The 17183-nt window shown below is 55.5% G+C and overlaps 1 protein-coding gene across 6 annotated transcripts in view; it reads right to left on the bottom strand.

Moving 5' to 3' along the window:
* LOC128335414 (diacylglycerol kinase delta-like) overlaps positions 1–17183 on the bottom strand; it is a 56259-nt gene that overhangs the window by 19113 nt on the left and 19963 nt on the right. For 5 of the 6 annotated variants that reach the window (XM_053273602.1, XM_053273606.1, XM_053273601.1 and 2 more), the window contains 15 exons: positions 11574–11684; positions 10965–11045; positions 9614–9718; positions 8673–8805; positions 8060–8166; positions 7720–7845; positions 6957–7059; positions 6116–6278; positions 5652–5760; positions 4482–4621; positions 3439–3520; positions 3135–3226; positions 2122–2221; positions 1724–1970; positions 1119–1220 (listed from right to left, as the gene is read on the bottom strand). In XM_053273602.1, coding sequence (XP_053129577.1) covers positions 1119–1220; positions 1724–1970; positions 2122–2221; positions 3135–3226; positions 3439–3520; positions 4482–4621; positions 5652–5760; positions 6116–6278; positions 6957–7059; positions 7720–7845; positions 8060–8166; positions 8673–8805; positions 9614–9718; positions 10965–11045; positions 11574–11684 — 1801 coding nt within the window. The remainder of the gene's footprint in view (positions 1–1118; positions 1221–1723; positions 1971–2121; positions 2222–3134; positions 3227–3438; positions 3521–4481; positions 4622–5651; positions 5761–6115; positions 6279–6956; positions 7060–7719; positions 7846–8059; positions 8167–8672; positions 8806–9613; positions 9719–10964; positions 11046–11573; positions 11685–17183) is intronic. The other variant, XM_053273604.1, reaches the window with a different exon arrangement.

Raw genomic sequence — 17183 nt, 5'->3', positions numbered from 1 at the left:
AGACAAAAGCTTTCTGGAAGAGCCTAGGGCCTGAAGGAGTATGGAGTGGGGAGGAAATTCCACAGAACAGGGACCAATCCCAAAACATTCCTGCTCCCAAGGAGATATCCCTGACAGCATCTGAGTAGAGGAAACCAGGGAAGGGCTGTCCTGCTCTCACTGCAGCCTTCACCTCAATTGTGTCTGCACAACTTCGGCCCTCCAGCTGTTTATGGACTACAACTCCCATCATCCACAGTGGCCAATAGTCAGGGGTGATGAGAGTTGTAGTCCAACATCTCTAGTAGCTTTCCCAGACAGCAGGCTTTACCGTGGATTTTCTGCAAGGCTTTACTGCGAGTTCAAAGTTAAGAACAGAAGAGGAACCCTGCTGGATCAGGCCCAAGGCCCATCTAGTTCAGCGTCCTGTTTCAAACAGTGGCCCACCAGATGCTTCTGAGAAGCCCACAGGCAGGGGGTGAGGGCACGCCCTCTCTCCTGCTGTTGCTCCCCTGCAACTGGTATTTAGAGGCATCATGCCTCTGATGGAGCCATCCAAAAAACCCGACACAAAAAGTAGATTTTTTTTTTAAAAAACAACCCTCTGGATATAAATCAGGCTACACTCTATGGGAAACACCTATACTGAGCAGCAGCGACATAGGAAGATGCTGAAAGGTATCATCTCCTACTGCACGGGAAGAGGCAATGGAAAACCCCTCCTGTATTCTACCAAAGACAACCACAGGGCTCTGTGGTTGCCGGGAGTCGACACCAAATCGACAGCACAACTTTACACTCCAACAAGCACTGAGATACCCAAATAGTGTGTGAAGTGCTCCCCAATAGTTTGCAGGGATGTTGGGGTAAATTTGGCTGATATCTGAACACACACCCTCCATTCCGGAGAAGAGCCGAACTAGAAGCTGGGTGTGAAGAGCTTCCGGGAGAGCCGGAGTTGTGCAGCCCTGATCCAGATTCCGAGATGGGCACACCTGCATGGTGTCAGTTCTCCCACCACGGAGCACCCCTGGCCCTGCAGGCCGTTCCCCACCCCCCGATCCCCCCAGTCAGACCCCTCCAACTGCTCCTGGCGCCTCTGCCTCCCCCCCCTCCGAGCCACATGGGAAGCGCCTTACTCAGCGTCTCTGTCTCTTTGGCCAAGTCCTCGCCACTGTCCTTTTTGCCGGCAACGGAGAGGCTGCGGTAGGCCTGCGTCTGCTTGTTCTGCTCATCCACAGCTGCAACGGAGGAGCAACAAAAAGTCGGCGGGGAGCTTCTCCAGGCGGCTGCCTCCAAAGCTTCCCTCCCCACCCCCAAATTTGGCAGACTAGCACCACATATCCCTGAGTCCAGTCCCCTCATCATGGGAGACTGGCTGCCCGCCCACGTGGGGAGAGGGGGGCAGAGACAGTGCTCGTGCCTGGGGAAAGCCACAGTGCCAAAGAGGAGCCTGGCAGGGCAAAGCCGGGAGAAACCCGTGCCCAGTCCTTTTGAGCCGGAAGCCTCCGGGTTCAGGGAGGGAGCACCAGGAGGGCCTGGCCGGAGTAGACCGAGGCACAGCTGCCAGTCAGAGCAGGGAACCCGGGGCAAGAAGGACCAGGGGTCTGACTCTGCGAGAGGCCGCTTCCTATGTCCGTGTGTGTTAACTTCCGGCTTGACACGAGGCTGAGCCCAGAGGAGGAAGAGATTTGCAGCACGTTGGGGGTGTGTGTGTGTGAGCCGTTCCCTGAAGGCAGGTCACCTTTCTCGGCCTGCTCGATGATCTGCCGGAGGGCCTTCTTCAGACTGTTGGCCCTCAACATGAGCTGCTCCTTGGACTTGAAGATCCTGGGCACGGGGCTGGGGTGGAAGGGGGCCTCCTTGCTCTCCTCTGGGTCTTCGGGGCTGGGCAGGGCCGCGGGAGAGCTGCCTTCGGGGACCACGATGGCCTGCGACTCTTCGTTCAGCTCACGGACCAGGGAGTCCAGCTTCTCGTTCAGCATGGCACACTGGGAGGCGAGAGAGAGAGAGAGAGATGGGGCCCCGGTGAGAAGGCAGGAGCCAGGGCACACCAGGGCCTGCCCTGCCCAGCCCAGCATCCCTCTGCACCCATCTGCAAAGCCCGCTCGGGGGCTGCTTGCAGGGCTGGCCGGCACTTGCCTTCCGAGCCATGGTGTCCGCCTCCTGCTTGTTGTCGGCCGCCCTCTGGTACGCCTTGCCGACGTCGGCCACGAAATCATTCACCGTCCCACACAGGAACCTGGGTGGAAGGAAGCAGGAGGAGCCTCAGCCCCCTCCCCGTCCCCACAGGGCCCGCTCCCCAGCCCCTCTCCCCCCCCCCCCCACAAACACACACCCAGCATACCAGCCATGGGGGAGTTCTGGTTCACTCCAATGCCACCGAGACAGTCCCGGAAAGGCCGCGGGGCCCCTCCGTCCCCAAATGGCCACGTGCTGTGACCACTGGCTAGCCTCAATTCCACCTATTTTAAAATGCAGCCTCTCCATTTAAACACGTTACTTTCAGCATACAGTACTTACACCCCCCTTTTCTTTCCAGTGTGTACCTTTTTCTCAGGTATGATTTCTCTCTCTACAGCTACTGCTTTAATTTTACGTTGTAAGTTTATCTTCCCCCCTCGGATACCTCTCGGCAGAGAGATCTCCAGGGGCAGCATCACATCCACCCCGACAGGGAGAAGCGAGGACAGGCCCCCCTGCTCACTGGGGGGCTCTCATGGTGCCTGTTCATCTGCCACCCCCTCCCCACCTCCCCGGGCAGCGAGACAAGAACAGGCTGGGCCTTGGGAGCCCTCTCACACTGCTGCCCACACACCAGCTTCCCTCAAAAGGCTGTGGGGGCCTTGGCTGCATTGACGTAACTTCTGAATCAGCAGAGCACTTGGAACAGTCTTTACTGAGTCTGAAGGAAGTCGCTCCTATTCCAGCTCTCGAGATGGGCAAGGGAAGCGGAGCGCTCTGCCCACAGGATGAGTCGTGCCGCAGGGGCCCTGGAAAGTCCGGAGCTTGCCAGATCCAGGGTCTCATCCCTCAAGCTCACCAGACTCCCTCCCTGAGTCTAAGGATGCTGCTGCAGCGGCTGCTCCCTGAGAGCTGTGCATGCTCTCTCCCCCCCTCCCCACACACACTCCGGTCGAAGCACCATCCCTTACTTGGCTGAAGAAATCACCACGGAGTGTTTGTCAGACTCGAGGATCTTCGCCAGGTGGAAGGCTACCGAGTCAGCATAGTGGGAGATCTGCACCTGGGAATGACCAGCAGTTAGGGGGTCAAAGCAGGAGGCCCCACGTGTGCCCTCAGCTCCTCTGTGCCTCCACCTGTTCTGCTGCAGAGAAGGGCACGGGGAAGGGGGCACCATCCCGTGTTCTTGGCCCCCCCAAGCCCCTTCCTCAACCCTCCTGCCTGCACCGCTGCCCGGAGTAGGCCACAGCAAAGGTTGCCCAAGACGGAACTGACCTGGATGTTTGGGTCCTCGTTCTCCTCTTCTTTGATGGCCGGGGGAGACCGCTTGGGGGCCTCGTAGGTCAGAACACTCCACCTGCAAGGGAAGATGGGCGTTCTCAGTGCCATCGGAGGTCCAGATCGCACTGAACCTGCCCAGTCTGAGGGCACAGGGGAGGCTGGAGAAGAGAACAGCACCAACAACTCAAGTTTTCCAAGCAGTTTACATGGAGAAAGAAGCAATAAAGTGGCTCCCTGTCCCAAAAGGGAGTCTAAGCATGCTGGCATTTCAGGCTCTGCTCCTCATGTGGAGGCTGAGCTGCTTGTGCACAGGCCTTCCCTCCTCTCCCGCCACCCAAAGCTTTCATCTTGGTGTGGCAAAAAGGAACAGGCGAGATGGAGCCAGGGCTATCCTTGCAGGGCCTGGGGCTGATCAGCCAAGGCAGGACCCCCTTCCAGTTAATTGTAATGGGGGTTAAAAGAATGGTCGCCCTAAGGACAGCCCTGGGTGGAGCCCAGACAAGGGAGGAGAGCTGGCCTTGTCGTAACAAGCAGGAATTGTCCCCTTGCTAAGCAGGATCCACCTTGGTTTGACTACATGTGAGCACTGTAAGATATAATCTGGGATGGGGCTGCTCTGGGAAGAGAAGCTGCATGCTTGCATTCAGAAGATTCCAAATTCCCTCCCTGGCATCTCCAGGTAGGGCTGAGAGAGAGAGAGAGAGAGAGAGAGAGAGAGAGAGAGAGAGAGAGAGAGAGAGAGAGAGAGAGACTCCTGCCTGCAACCTTGGAGAAGCTGCTGCCAGTCTGTGAAGACAATACTGAGCTAGATGGACCAAGGGTCTGACTCAGTATATGGCAGCTCCCTAAGCTCTTAAGTGGGGGGGACTCATCTCTGGCACCTGTACATGTCTGTGCATGTCGTCTTGTTAATTAATACACCCAACAGTCTGCTGCAACAGGGCAAACTGCCTGAGGGGGCCCCTGCACTAGTCTGGTCACACCTGCTGAGTCTCCTCTGCCCTGCACCGTGGAGGCGGCTTCCGCCTGGTGCTCACCTGTCCAGCATCTTGGTGGTGGCTCTCTCCAGCTTCTCCAGCACCTGCAGCAGCTGCGTGTCGTCATCACAGAGGCTGCCCCAGCCCAGCACTCGGGCCAGGTCATTGCCAGTGCCCAGGGGCAGGACGCCAAGCTGGCACTGTCATAAACAGAGGGGTGGGTGGTCAGCGGGTGGGCACAGCCAGAGCCGAGTGCGAATCTTGCCACAGCTAGATCTCCACGAAACCTGAAGCTGCCATGGGTCATGAGATTCAGTCTCCCCTCCTTTGGGGCTCCACGGTCACGGCCTCGCCCCTACTGCTCTCTCCCTCACACGCCACTCCTGGCCTCACTGGGGCACCACAGTGCTTGAGAAATAGACAGAGAAACCAAATCGTCTCTGAATGAGGCTTCCAGTAATTAGATATTACAGGATCATGCACTTCTCTCCGTCTTTTCCCTTGGCTCCGTTTCTGCATTTCTGCTCCTGCACCACGTGCTCTCCGAGAAACAAGTGCAGTTTTGGGGCAAATCCAATACTGAAAGCAACACCCGCCACGGCTTGCTTTTGCAACACTGAGCCGGAGCACAAAACCCGGACATCTATGATAAACATTTGCCACTGCTTTTGACATGGAGTTAACACAGTCCTGGTCACAAAAGGACGGGGTTCTGCCATCCACCCAGGCCACGCTAGGCTGAGAAAAGCAAACAGGAGAGGACAGCTGTAGAAAACTGAGGAAGCTTGTGGTAGCGAGCATGACTGGTCCACTTAGCTAAGCAGGGTCTGCCCTGGTTGCATATGAATGGGAGACTTGATGTGTCAGCATTACGAGATATTCCTCCTCAGGGGATGGAGCCTCTCTGGGAAGAGTAGAAAGTTTCAAGTTCCCTCCCTGGTTTCTCCAAGATAGGGCTGAGAGAGATTCCTGCCTGCAACCTTGGAGAAGCCGCTGCCAGTCTGTGAAGACAATACTGAGCTAGATAGACCAATGGTCTGACTCAGTATATGGCAGCTTCCTATGTTCCTAAGATTTGACCAGTCCCTAGGACTCCTTTGAACATCACAGAGCGGGTTTTCCCCCAAGCACGGAATCCAGGGTTTTGAGGACGGAAGCCTGTTCCCTGCCCATCTCCCCACCCCTGCAAAAGCTGTGTGTTTATGGAGGGAGCGGGGAGAAGGGCCCCACCTGCTTGTGCAATCCCAGCGAGTCAATTTCAGACAGCACCCAGCCCACGCTGCCGTCACCCCCGCACACCAGGATCCGAAAGGTGGAGAACTTCTGAAAGAGCCGCAGCCTGGCAGGGAAAAGAAGAACGCTTGGCTCTGGCGGCGGCAGCAACCACGTCAGCGGCCTGCCTCCTCCTCGGTTGCTCACCACTGCAAGGTGCAGTTCTGGCCTCCCGGCCAAGATGTTCTGCTAACTCACCGCACAGCAAAGACCGCACGGGCTCCGGTGATGAGTCCATGCTGTGGGCTGCTGCAAGACGCATCTCCAGCCAAGCCAAAGCAGGCTGCTCCAGAGCCCAGGGCCAAGGAGCCGGCCTCCAAATACCTGAGCCCTCCAGCCCTCAGGGGCCAGGAGAGGCGTTGCAGTGCCAAAGGGTGCGTCTGCCTCCGGGGAGGAGGCGTGCAGGAGGGAGGGGCACTTACCCGAGGTGTGGCCCCCCATTCATCAGGTCAAAGACTTGCGCAGGGTTGAGGAACTGCTTGAACTTGCGCAGGAACTTGACGCCCTGGTTGTCCCCACTCTTGGAGTTGATGAAGGCCAGCAGCGGGCTGGAGCAGGAAGAGGGGCAGGTGGCCTTCCAGAAGCCTGGCCCAAGAGAGGCAGAAGAGGCTTGTTCAGACAGCAGCAGAGGCAGGAAGTCTCTGGCTGCTTGGGAGCTCCCCTCCGGATGGGCCTACTCAGGAAGAGGGGGAGGTCTCCGCCAGGGTTCGCTGTAACAGGGATCCCCAGATGTTGCTGACTACAATTCCCAGAATCCTCGGCCAAAAGCCACTGCAGCTGGGGAGGATGGGCGCGGTAGTCAACGACATCTGGGGATCCCCGTTGCTGGGAACACTGGTCTCCGCCCAGGTGCCTCCTCTAGGTGCTCCCTGGGTGAGATGCTGCTTTGCCCGACCTGGGTCCAGACATTTCTGGAGGCTGCAAGAACGCAGGAGGCACGCCCTTCTGTGCAGCCGTCACTGTGCAGAACGGCTGCTTTCAGGATGGTCCGTCTCTCTGCCTTTTTTGTAAGGAGTTTATGACGTGATCGGTTTAGGGGTTTGTTTTCAACTGCCTCAAATCCACACGGAAGGCAGGATATAGGAATGAAGAAAGATAAATAAGGTGTAGAATGTTTGGAGCACATTTGTTAACTGAAAATTCAGTTATGTTTTCCTAAAAAGGTGGCTGGGCGCCCCACATCGTATCTTGGCCAAAAGCCCCACCCTCCACTTCCTTGAGCTGCCAGGGCTTCAGGCACCTCTCCCAGCCCTTGTCCCTTACCATCAGAGTCGATGCTATTGAGGGCGGTGGGGGGGATGATGGAGACCTTGTACTGGCCCAGGGGACACTTCTTGCCCAGCTGCTCTTTGCAGGCACTGTGGACCTGGCCGGAAGGAAAGCAGAACACAAAACGGAAGGGCTAGGCAGGCTGCCAGAGGGACGGGGCCTTCTCAGTGCCACTCGCGGAACGGACACGACATCCCTGCCAGGCGGCTTCTGGAAGGAGCCACTCCCGGAGGAGAGTTGGCCAGGCAGGGACTCGGCTCCTGGGGCTTGCGCTTGGATGGCCCCTGGACATCTTGTAGGGCTCCTGGCACTGACAACCCTTGCAGCGCCTTGCGAGATGCAAAGCAGGCAGAACGGAGTTGGCATCTATTTCTGGCATCTTTAACAGCCCCACTTTCACTCTTGCCACCCACACAATTCTCCCTTCTCTCTTGCTCATCGGCACCACAGCCTTGGCTGACTTTCCGTCTCAATGCGAGGCGGGAAGGAGAGGAGAGATGCTCCGGCTCTCTTCCATGGGCTTGGAAACGGATCCGATCTCCCTAGTGCGCATGTGCTGAAAACCTTGGCATGTGTTCCAAGTGAGCTGCTGGCACCTTCCACCCAGCACATGCTCCAGCCATCCACTCTGAATCTGGCCACAAGCCAGATTCAGAGGGCCAGCTTGACACACCAGGGGCAGGCTGGGGCCCCTGATCCCATGGCAGCAGGGGTGGGGGGCGGGGGGGGGGAGGACCTGGAGAAGAGAGGCCCTTACGATGGCCTTGCACCAGAGGCAGCGCCAGTCCTGCAGTCTCCGCACACTCCCACAGGTCTTGTCGCAGACGGCGCATCGGGCACTGACGGGCAAGTTCCCCTCCAGCCACTGATGGGGCATGGCCACCTGTGGGGAGACACAAGCACTCAGAGGGCAAGCAAGGCCTGTGTGTGCCCGCAGACCTGGCCTCGGAGCACTGCCCCACACGCCCTCGCAGGGAGGGCCACACCTCCCCGGCTGCTGGCCCCAGACCAGAACAGCCGGCCCTTGGGTTCCCTGCCCCGAGGCACAGTTACTCCCGCCAAAGGAACGGGGAGCAGAAAGGCGTCCTGGGAGTTACCCCGTCTTCGTCCTCGAGGATCTCGTTTCCGATGGAGGCCAGCGTGGTCCACTTGCAGCTGTTGGTGGCCCTCACGGCACAGCGCTTGTGGGCTTTGAATTTGCAGACTGGGAGGGGAAACAATGGCACAGGAGTCCGCTGAGGGCTGAGTGGAAGGGGAGGAGCCGCCCGCACTGCCAAGGCAGACCTGAGCCGGTCCCGGCAAGCCCAGCCTCCTGCTTCTCCCCAAGCGGCCACCCAGATCCCTCTGGGAAGTCCGCAAGCAGGGAGTGAAGGCAGCAGACGTCCCCAGTCCACAGCCTCTGGGATGTCTGGCCTTGGAGGCTGCATTGAGCTGCTAGACACACATTTGTGGCAGGTAAGCCCAGCCCGCTTTCTACACTGCCTGAGCCACTGCCTGCCCCACATCCTGAGGCAGCAATTTGCATAAGCGAACTTGCTGATATCTGGGCAGCAGCCCCAGGCAGGGACTCTCTGCCGGAAACCCTCAGGGCAGACCCCGCTGAGCTTCCCACGTTCCGATCCAGCCTGCCCTGCAGCCAGCATCTCGGCTCCCTTCCCGCATCCCCCCTTTCCCACTCCGGGGCAAGAGTCAGAGACAGAAGCCGGTTACCTTCGCAGGAGAGGCCATGGGAAGTGACCCCAGACAGCGCCTCCCGGCAGACGTTGCAGAACGTGGGCCTGGCATGGGAGCAGGCGTACCAGTTGTGCATGCCGGAGAAGTGCTCCATGTTGAACTGGGAGGCCTGGAACGCCACAGAAGGAGAGGGGCTGTTGGGGGGGGGGCCAGGGAGAGAGGCAGCGCTGCCCTGAGCCGCAAGGCCAAGGCTTGGAGCAGAGTCCGTGGGCTGCTGAAAAGAGCCCCCCTGCTCTGCTCCCTCCGCCAGAGACAAGGTTTCCTGGAGGGCCAGCCGGAGGAGGGGGTGGAGGGCCAGGCTCCCCCATCCTCCAAAGGGGGCTTCACGGACGTCTTCACGGACGTCTTGTAGCCCACTTCTTCCACATTCCTCTCTTGCCTCTGGATTGGCAAGTGTGAGTGGGCTGGATCTGGCTGTGAGGTCTTTAGCTGCTGGCCACAAAGAGCCACAAGTGATAAACAGGGACCCCACTGTGGGTGGATCCAGCAGCAGAAAGGCAGGAGCAAATACGTCCCTTTCCACCTTTCTGCAGATCCCCATGCCTCCCTCTCTCTCTAGGCACAGTGCTCCACTCACCTACTGGTCCACCTCTGATTGGACCGGCAGGGGAGAGGAGAGCTGGTCTTGTGGCAGCCAGCGTGACTTGTCCCCTTAGCTAAGCAGCGTCCTCCCTGGTTTGCATTTGAATGGGAGACTAGAAGAGTGAGCACTGTAAGCTATTCCCCTCATGGGGATGGAACCACTCTGGGAAGAGCAGAAGGTTCCAAGTTCCCTCCCTGGCAGCATCTCCAAGATAGGGCCGAGAGAGATTCCTACCTGCAACCTTGGAGAAGCCGCTGCCAGTCTGGGTAGACAATACTGAGCTCGATGGACCTAGGTTCTGACTCAATATATGGCAGCTTCCTATGTTCCCTACCTCATTGACTTCCCATTTCTGGACAGATTTCAGGGCACCAATCCAGTCTTCCATCTCCTTCCGGTTTTCTGCGCACAGAATGAGCTTTCGGAATGGTGTGATCACCTATGGGGAGAAGAAGAAGAGCAGTTGCCCTGCTGGGTCAGATAGAAGTCCAGCATCTCTCGATTTCCACAGTGCCCAACCAGATGCCTCCAGGAAGCCCACAAGCAGGGAAGGAAGGCAGGAGCCCTCCCCTGTCACAGCTCTCCAACAACTGGCCTTCAGCATCACGCTGCCTCTGAATACAGAGGCTCTATTAAGCTGTCGAGGCTAACAGTTGCCAACAGACCTATCCTCCATGTGTTAAAACCCTCTAGGCTGGTGGCCATCACCACATCTTGTGGCAATGTCTGTCCTGAATGTCCTGCCAATCAGTTTCACTCGATGACTCTAGGTTTTAGTGTTAAGAGAAGGAGAAAACGTCCTTCTGCATCCACCTCCTCCACGCCACGCAAGATTTGCATTTATTTCTCTGGGGCAAGGACACCCCAACCTTGGAATTCCAGATACTGTTGGACTACAATTCCCATCATCTTCAGCCACAATGGAAGGCCAACAACATCCGGTGACCCATGGATGGGAATCCTGCCCTTGTGTGATCCAAATTGACCAATCCAGGAGAAGGAACAGAGGAGAAGAGAGCTGGTCGGGGAAGAGAGCTGGTCTTGTGGTAGCAAGCATGACTTGTCCCCTTAGCTAAGCAGAGTCCACCCTGGTTGCATATGAATGGGAGACTAGAAGTGTGAGCACTGTAAGATCTTCCCCTTAGGGGATGGAGCCATTCTGGGAAGAGCATCTAGGTTCCATGTTCTTTCCCTGGCATCTCCAAGATAGAGATGAGAGAGACTCCTGCCTGCAGCCTTGGAGAAGCCGCTGCCAATCTGTGTATTTTTATTTTATTTTATTTTATTTTATTTTATTTTATTTATTTATTTATTTATTTATTTATTTATTTATTTATTAATTACATTTATATCCCGCTCTTCCTCCAAGGAGCCCAGAGCGGTGTACTACATACTTGAGTTTCTTCTCACAACAACCCTGTGAAGTAGGCTAGGCTGAGAGAGAAGTGACAGGCCCAGAGTCACCCAGCAAGTCTCATGGCTGAATGGGGATTTGGACTTGGGTCTCCCCGGTCCTAGTCCAGCACTCTAACCATTACACCACGCAGACAACACTGAACAAGAATAGTCTGACTCAGTATATGGCAGCTTCCTATGAGAGACTTCTGGGAGACCTTCAGACATCCCCACAAGGTCTCATCTACACAGCTGAGTCCCCATCCTAGGGGGACAGCTGTCAGACCTACCGTAAAGCTGTTGTTAATATTCTTAGTGCTGGTTTCGGCTACGCTGGCGTCCGAGAGGTCCACTTCATCAAAGATCAGGGACTGGAGGAACAAGCGGAGAAGGCAGAGTGAGACTGACCTGCCAGAGGCAAGACCTGGTTCTGCTGGACACCAACCGGCTGGGAGGGCTTCTGCCCTCCCTTCTGCTCCAGCCAGCCAAACTGTCCCCAAATCCTGCCCTGAATTAGCCCTTGCATAGATTTTTACATATTTTTAGCTCCGAAGTCACCTACTTTGGGGTTTGGGGTTGTGTTTTTTTGGTCCCTTTTAATTGAGCTTGTGACTGAAAAACACAGGGGAGGTGGCACACACAAGTTCCCTGCCTCTCTCCTTGGCCTACTTTCTTGCCCCTAAACCCGGGAGGCCAAGTTCAATAATGAGCAGAGCATCCAAGTTCAATAATGAGCAGAGCGCAGGCTTTGCCCTTTAGGAAAGGGAGAATTTCAGCAGGAACAGCTTCTCCCAGCCCAGCAGCCTTATGTGAGAATCAGCGTCTGCCAGCATTCTCTTCAGAAGGCACAGGAGCCTTGCCCAGCATGGAATCTGGCAGCCCCACAAGTTCAGCCCTACCTTGGAGTCCTTGGCGTAATAGAGCGTCCGCCCTCGCAGCTTGAAGTACCTCCTTTTCCACCTCTGGAAGGAGCTGGTCTGCTTCAAGAGGAGCCCTTCCTTCACGCTCTTCTGCAGATCAAACCGAGAAAAGCCCCGATGCATTTGTACCCAAACCCTTCTGGGGTGTGTGTGTGGGGGGGGACACACATAGCCCCTCCAGGTCCCTCCAGTTAAACTGGCCTGGACCAGTTTAACTTTCCTCTTTTGATGCTGGTGGGCATTACATCCTTCCCTACAGCAGAGGGGCGCATTCTCCACAAACAAGGGCCCAACCTGCTCACCTGCCCTTCCCACACAGCCCTGGGCCCCCTCTGTCATCCAGCCCCCCCCTCCCACTACTGCTGGGACCCCTTGCTTGTGGCACTCAGGCCTCCCTACCTGGGTCAGCTGCTCCCCCTCCAGCCTCCCTCCACTCCCACAAGGTGCTGCTGCCCAGTGAAGCTCTCTCCCTCTGCTGCCCTCTGATCACCCTGTGGACTTCTGGCCACGTTAAGACTGCTCCCAACGCAGGCCTTTAGACCTGGGGCAGAGGCAACTCCAGGGCGAAGGAGGACAAAGGTGAGTTTTTATTGCAGACGCAGAGACAGCCAAGCGATAACATGTGTGAGCGGCTTGAACCAGAAAAACCTGATCCCTCCTTTGTCCGCTGGGGAAGATGGGATGTCGCCCAGCAATGGGGGACCCACGGCCGAGAACCTCTGCCGCTGCCCCATATGCTGCCCTGAGGGAGGATCAGCTACCCACTCAGGCAGGAAACTGTCCAGCACAAGCGCCACTGATGTGAATGGGATCCAGGCAGGACTATACCACATACTACTACTACTACGATGATGACGGCGGCGGCGGATATTTATAGACCGCTCTTCAACCAAAGTTCTTAAAGAACTTTGTTCACATAGAAAAATAAATAATACATAAATAAGATGGCCCCCTGTCTCCAAAGGGCTCACAATCTAAAATGAAACATAAGACTGACCCCAGCAACAGCCACTGGAGGGATGCTGTGCTGGGGCTGGATAGGGCCAGTTGCTCTCCCCCTGCTAAATAAAGAGAATCACCACTTTGAAAAAGATGCCTCTTTGCTCAGTTAGCAGGGGTAACTCTCTCCATACATTTGAATGAGGCTAATAGGACACAGTGGCCAGAAGACCATGCTGGGAACCAGAAAGCACCTGGTTCAATGAATGAACCTGCCGTTCCTCCTACTGAGTCGAGGCCCTTGCTCCATCCAACTCAGCATGGCCTACACTGGCTGGCAGCAGTTCTCAGAAGTTTCAGGCACTAAAGGGTCTTTCCCAGCTATACCTGGAGACACTTGCGAGAGAGGGAGATTTTTCTCCCTCTCATATAACACCAGAACCAGGCGTCAGCCCAGGAAGCAGATTGCCAGGAAATTTAGGAACGACAAAAGTCCTTTTTCACACAGCGCATAATTAAACCGTGGAACACTCTGACACCGGATGTGGCGATGGACACACCAGCTTGGATGGCTTTAAAAGGGGCTTGGACAAATGCATGGAGGATAAGTCTATCAATGGATATTAGCCCTGGTGGCGATAGGCCACCTCCAGCTTCAGAGGCAAGATGCTTCTCAATACCAGCTGCAGGGGAGCAACAGCAGGAGAGGGGACATGCCCTCACCTCTTGCCTGTGGGTTTCTCAGAGGCATCTGGTGGGCCACGGTGGGGAACAGGATGCCGGGCTATAGTTGGGCCTTGGGCCTGATTCCGCAGGGCTGTTCTTATGAACCTGGGGCCTTCTGCGTGCAAAGCAGGGGCTCAGCCGCGGAGCTGTGGCCCCTGCCCCAATCCAATCCATATCATGCATCTTCTTGTCAGTGGCCTTTTGCAAGCCTCAGTCCCTTGCTCAGCCCCACTCATTCCCCTTGCTAGGTTGTTGCAAACATTACTGAGCTGATCTTTGAAAATTCTATAGCACTATATAAAATACTACATTGTTGTTATTAATACATGAACTAGGTCAATCCTATGTGTGACAGGTAGTTCAAGACCTATCTTCCCTCTGAAACAGCCTGGCCATCCTCTTCCTCCTCCCCGACCTGAGGGCTCCCTTTTAATCACTCCATCCCTGGGATTCTGGCTGGGCTTCTGCTCCTGTCCCGGTCCAAGAGTTTCACTCCTTGCCAGACCCGCAAGCCATCTCCTATTTGCTTAGCTCCCTGCTGCTGTGTTTGCAAAGGATTCCTCCTTGTTTGCCCAACACAGAGCTGCGCCTCCAACTCCCTGCCACCTCACTGGATGCCTGCAAGATCCCATTGGTATTTAAATCAGACGCTGCCTTCTCCAATTAACTAATTGTGCCACACACCAACAAACAAGGAAGGCATAGTTAAGTAGGACTCATTGACAAAGCAGAAAAGGGTACTTAGAGGGAGGGCTCATTGGCTGGCCTCCCTCCTTTCCTGCTGCTGAGCAGAAAGTCACCGTACTTTAATCCTCAGGGATCCCTTGTCAGGACCAGACAACTCCTTTTGCAGAGTGTCACGTTATGGACTCCAGAGAAGCTGCAGAGCCGGAGCGCAATCTGGGCCAATTTGGGGCTTGCCCCAGTGGTGATCTGGATGCTTCTGGGAAAGCCCCAAGTGGAGCCCTTCCCCACTGTTTGCCCACCAGCAAGTGGTGTTCAGGGGTGGGCTTCCTCTGGATGTGGACGTGACATTAAACTATTGTGGCTGAGACTCATTCAGCGGCTCCTTCTCCAGGAATCTGCCTAACCCCCTTTCAGAGTTCTCTTAAGTCAGCAACCATCTCCCTGTCTTGTGGCAGTGAATTCCACATGCCCACTACACATTTTGACAGAAGGGCGGCTTCTGCCCAGCAGAGTAATGAAAATGCATGCCTGAAAAGAAGACACCGTTCTTGCCCTGCATGGCTCACGGGTTGGGTTGCCAACTGTCCCTCCTGATGCGGGACGTCCCTCATTTCAGGGATGAAATGTTGGTCCCTATCGGGGCAGCACCCTCACTTTGCTGGCGAGGTGGGCAGCTTCCTATTTTGAGATGTTTTTGGTTGAAAAGTGGTATAATTTGAATATGTTCTAAATAATTACAATGCTGGCGTTGTTCAATAGCACATGATTCAATTACACATACCTCAATGACACTCAGGCCGTCGATTACTACTGCATAGACCTCCCCAGCCAGCCAGCCCCACCCCCAAACCTTGTGTCCCTCATTTTGGCAACGAAATGTTGGCAACCCTACTCACGGGGGACCATCCCAGCAGCCTCCACAGAGCCTTGCCAGCCAATGAGAGTCGTGTCTGCCTTACCTGCTTGGGCATGGCATGGCATCACGCAGCCAGCAAGATCTGCCCCCAGAGAGGCTGCACGGATCCGTGGGACTCCGTGCCATGCTCAAAACAGCCAGCACCCCACTCAGGGGTGTCATTAGGGGCACAGGCCCCCCAATGAATGGCTTAGGGCCCCGAATCTCATCAGCCACCCCCCTCCTCCAGGATGTCTTCTAGAAGGGAAGATCAGCAGTGGAGGCATCTGCACAGAGAAGATTTGCCCCAGATCCTGCACCTCGCCAGGGCTCTCTAAGGACAGCCCTGGCTGAGTGGCAGGCAGAGGAAGGGTATGGTGTGAATAGTCAAAGCGTAGCCTCTGGGTCATCTTGGAGAGACCATATTCCTCCCATATTGAAAAACTGCACTGGCTGCCGATAGGTTTCCGGGCAAAATACAAGGTGCTGGTGGTTATAACCTATAAAGCCCTAAACGGCTTAGGCCCTGGGTGGGTATTTAAGAGAATGTCCTCTTCGGCTATGAACCCCACTCCCCATTGAGATCATCAGGAGAGGCCTGTCACCAGCTCATCTGGTGGTACTTGGGGACGCGCCTTTTCTGCTGCCGCCCTGAAGCTTTGGAATGAGCTCCCTGCTGAAATAAGAGCCTCCCCATCTCTGACAACCTTTAAAAAGTCCTTAAAGACACCGCTGTTCACCCAAGCTTTTAATTCAATACTGTTTTAATAGTTTGAACATTGTTTTAAAATTTTAAATGGTTGCAATGTCTTGACTTTTTCCTGTTATTTGTATTGTATTGTTGTAAACCGCTCAGACACACAAGTTTTGGGTGGAATAAAAATATGTTAAAGAAAATAATAAAATAATAATCACATCTTTAAAAGGACATTGTAGAACTGGAAAAGGTACAGAAGAGGGAAACCAAGATGATCAGGGGCCTAGAGCACCTTTCTTATGAGGCAAGACTACAACACCTGGGGCTTTGTAGTTTTTGAAAAAAAGACGACTGCGAGGAGACATGATAGAGGTCTATAAAATCATGCATGGGGTGGAGAAAGTGGAGAGAGAGAAATTCTTTTCCCTCTCACACAACACTAGAACCAGGGATCACTCCATGAAATTGATTGTCAAGAGGTCTCGGACCAACAAACGGAAGTACTTTTTCACACAACGCGTGATCCACTTGTGGAACTCTCTGCCACAGGATGTGGTGGCAGCCAACAACCTGGATGGCTTTAAGAGGGATTTGGATAACTTCATGGAGGAGAGGTCTATCAATGGCTACTAGTCAGAGGGCTGTGGGCCACCTGCAGCCTCAAAGGCAGGATGCCTCTGAGTCCCAGTTGCATGGGAGTAATGGCAGGAGAGGGGCATGCCCTCCTGCCTGTGGCTTCCAGCGGCATCTGGTGGGCCACTGTGAGAAACAGGACGCTGGACTAGAGGGGCCTTGGGCCTGATCCAGCAGGGCTGTTCTTATGTTCTTAAATAAACACAACACAGATTCCTGCAGACACTGACTTGCTTAGGGCCAACTCACACGTTACATTTTACAAGTGTGATTATACATAAACCAAACAGAGCTAAGGTTTCTCTTTTTGAATAAACAGCAAAAACAGCAACCTGTGACTGAGACAACACTTACGTGCGAAGACGCCACATCACGCAGAGACGCTCCTCCAAGCGCCAGGGGTGCCTGCAGGGACCCCCACCCACACATACTCTCCACCGCTGCTGCTGCCACCCCCGGGGGGTGGGGGGGCAGAGCAGCCCACAAGTGTCGGTGAGCCGCTCTGGCTGAGCGCTGGGTTTCCTCACTTCCTTCCCGCTGCTGCGTCTTGTATGCAGAGCCTGCCTACTCCCCGCCCCCTTCACCACCCCACGGCCTGTGCCACACTTCCTTCCTCTGGGGGCTCACTTTGCATGCCAATCTGTGCCTGTGCATGTGCGGGCAGGGTGGGGGCAGCCATTCCAGGAAGCGGCTGACAGGGAGGCCCAGGTTGTCTCCAGGTGACCCTTGAAAGCTGTCCTGGAGATGCTCATGGCTTCATAGCCCGAGCAATATGGTGGAGGGTGGGAATCTCCAGGAATGGCCGCTTCAGTCAGAGGTGGCAACCCCACTCAGAGAAGAGCAGTGGGGCTTCTCCACAGGGCAAGGTATAACTCTGCACAGGAGCCTGATTTGTGGAGTGTGGAGAAGCTGCAACCCCTTGGGGGGCAGGGCACGCTGGCAAGGGCGGACGTCGACAACAGGCCCTGGAACCTTTGGGGGTTGACTTTGTGGGAGCCAGGACTAAACCAGG

The sequence above is a fragment of the Hemicordylus capensis genome, chromosome 11 (assembly GCF_027244095.1).
Source record: "Hemicordylus capensis ecotype Gifberg chromosome 11, rHemCap1.1.pri, whole genome shotgun sequence".
Taxonomy (NCBI): domain Eukaryota; kingdom Metazoa; phylum Chordata; class Lepidosauria; order Squamata; family Cordylidae; genus Hemicordylus; species Hemicordylus capensis.
The sequence above is the reverse complement of the archived record's forward strand: the minus strand, read 5'-3'. Positions and strand labels throughout refer to the sequence as shown.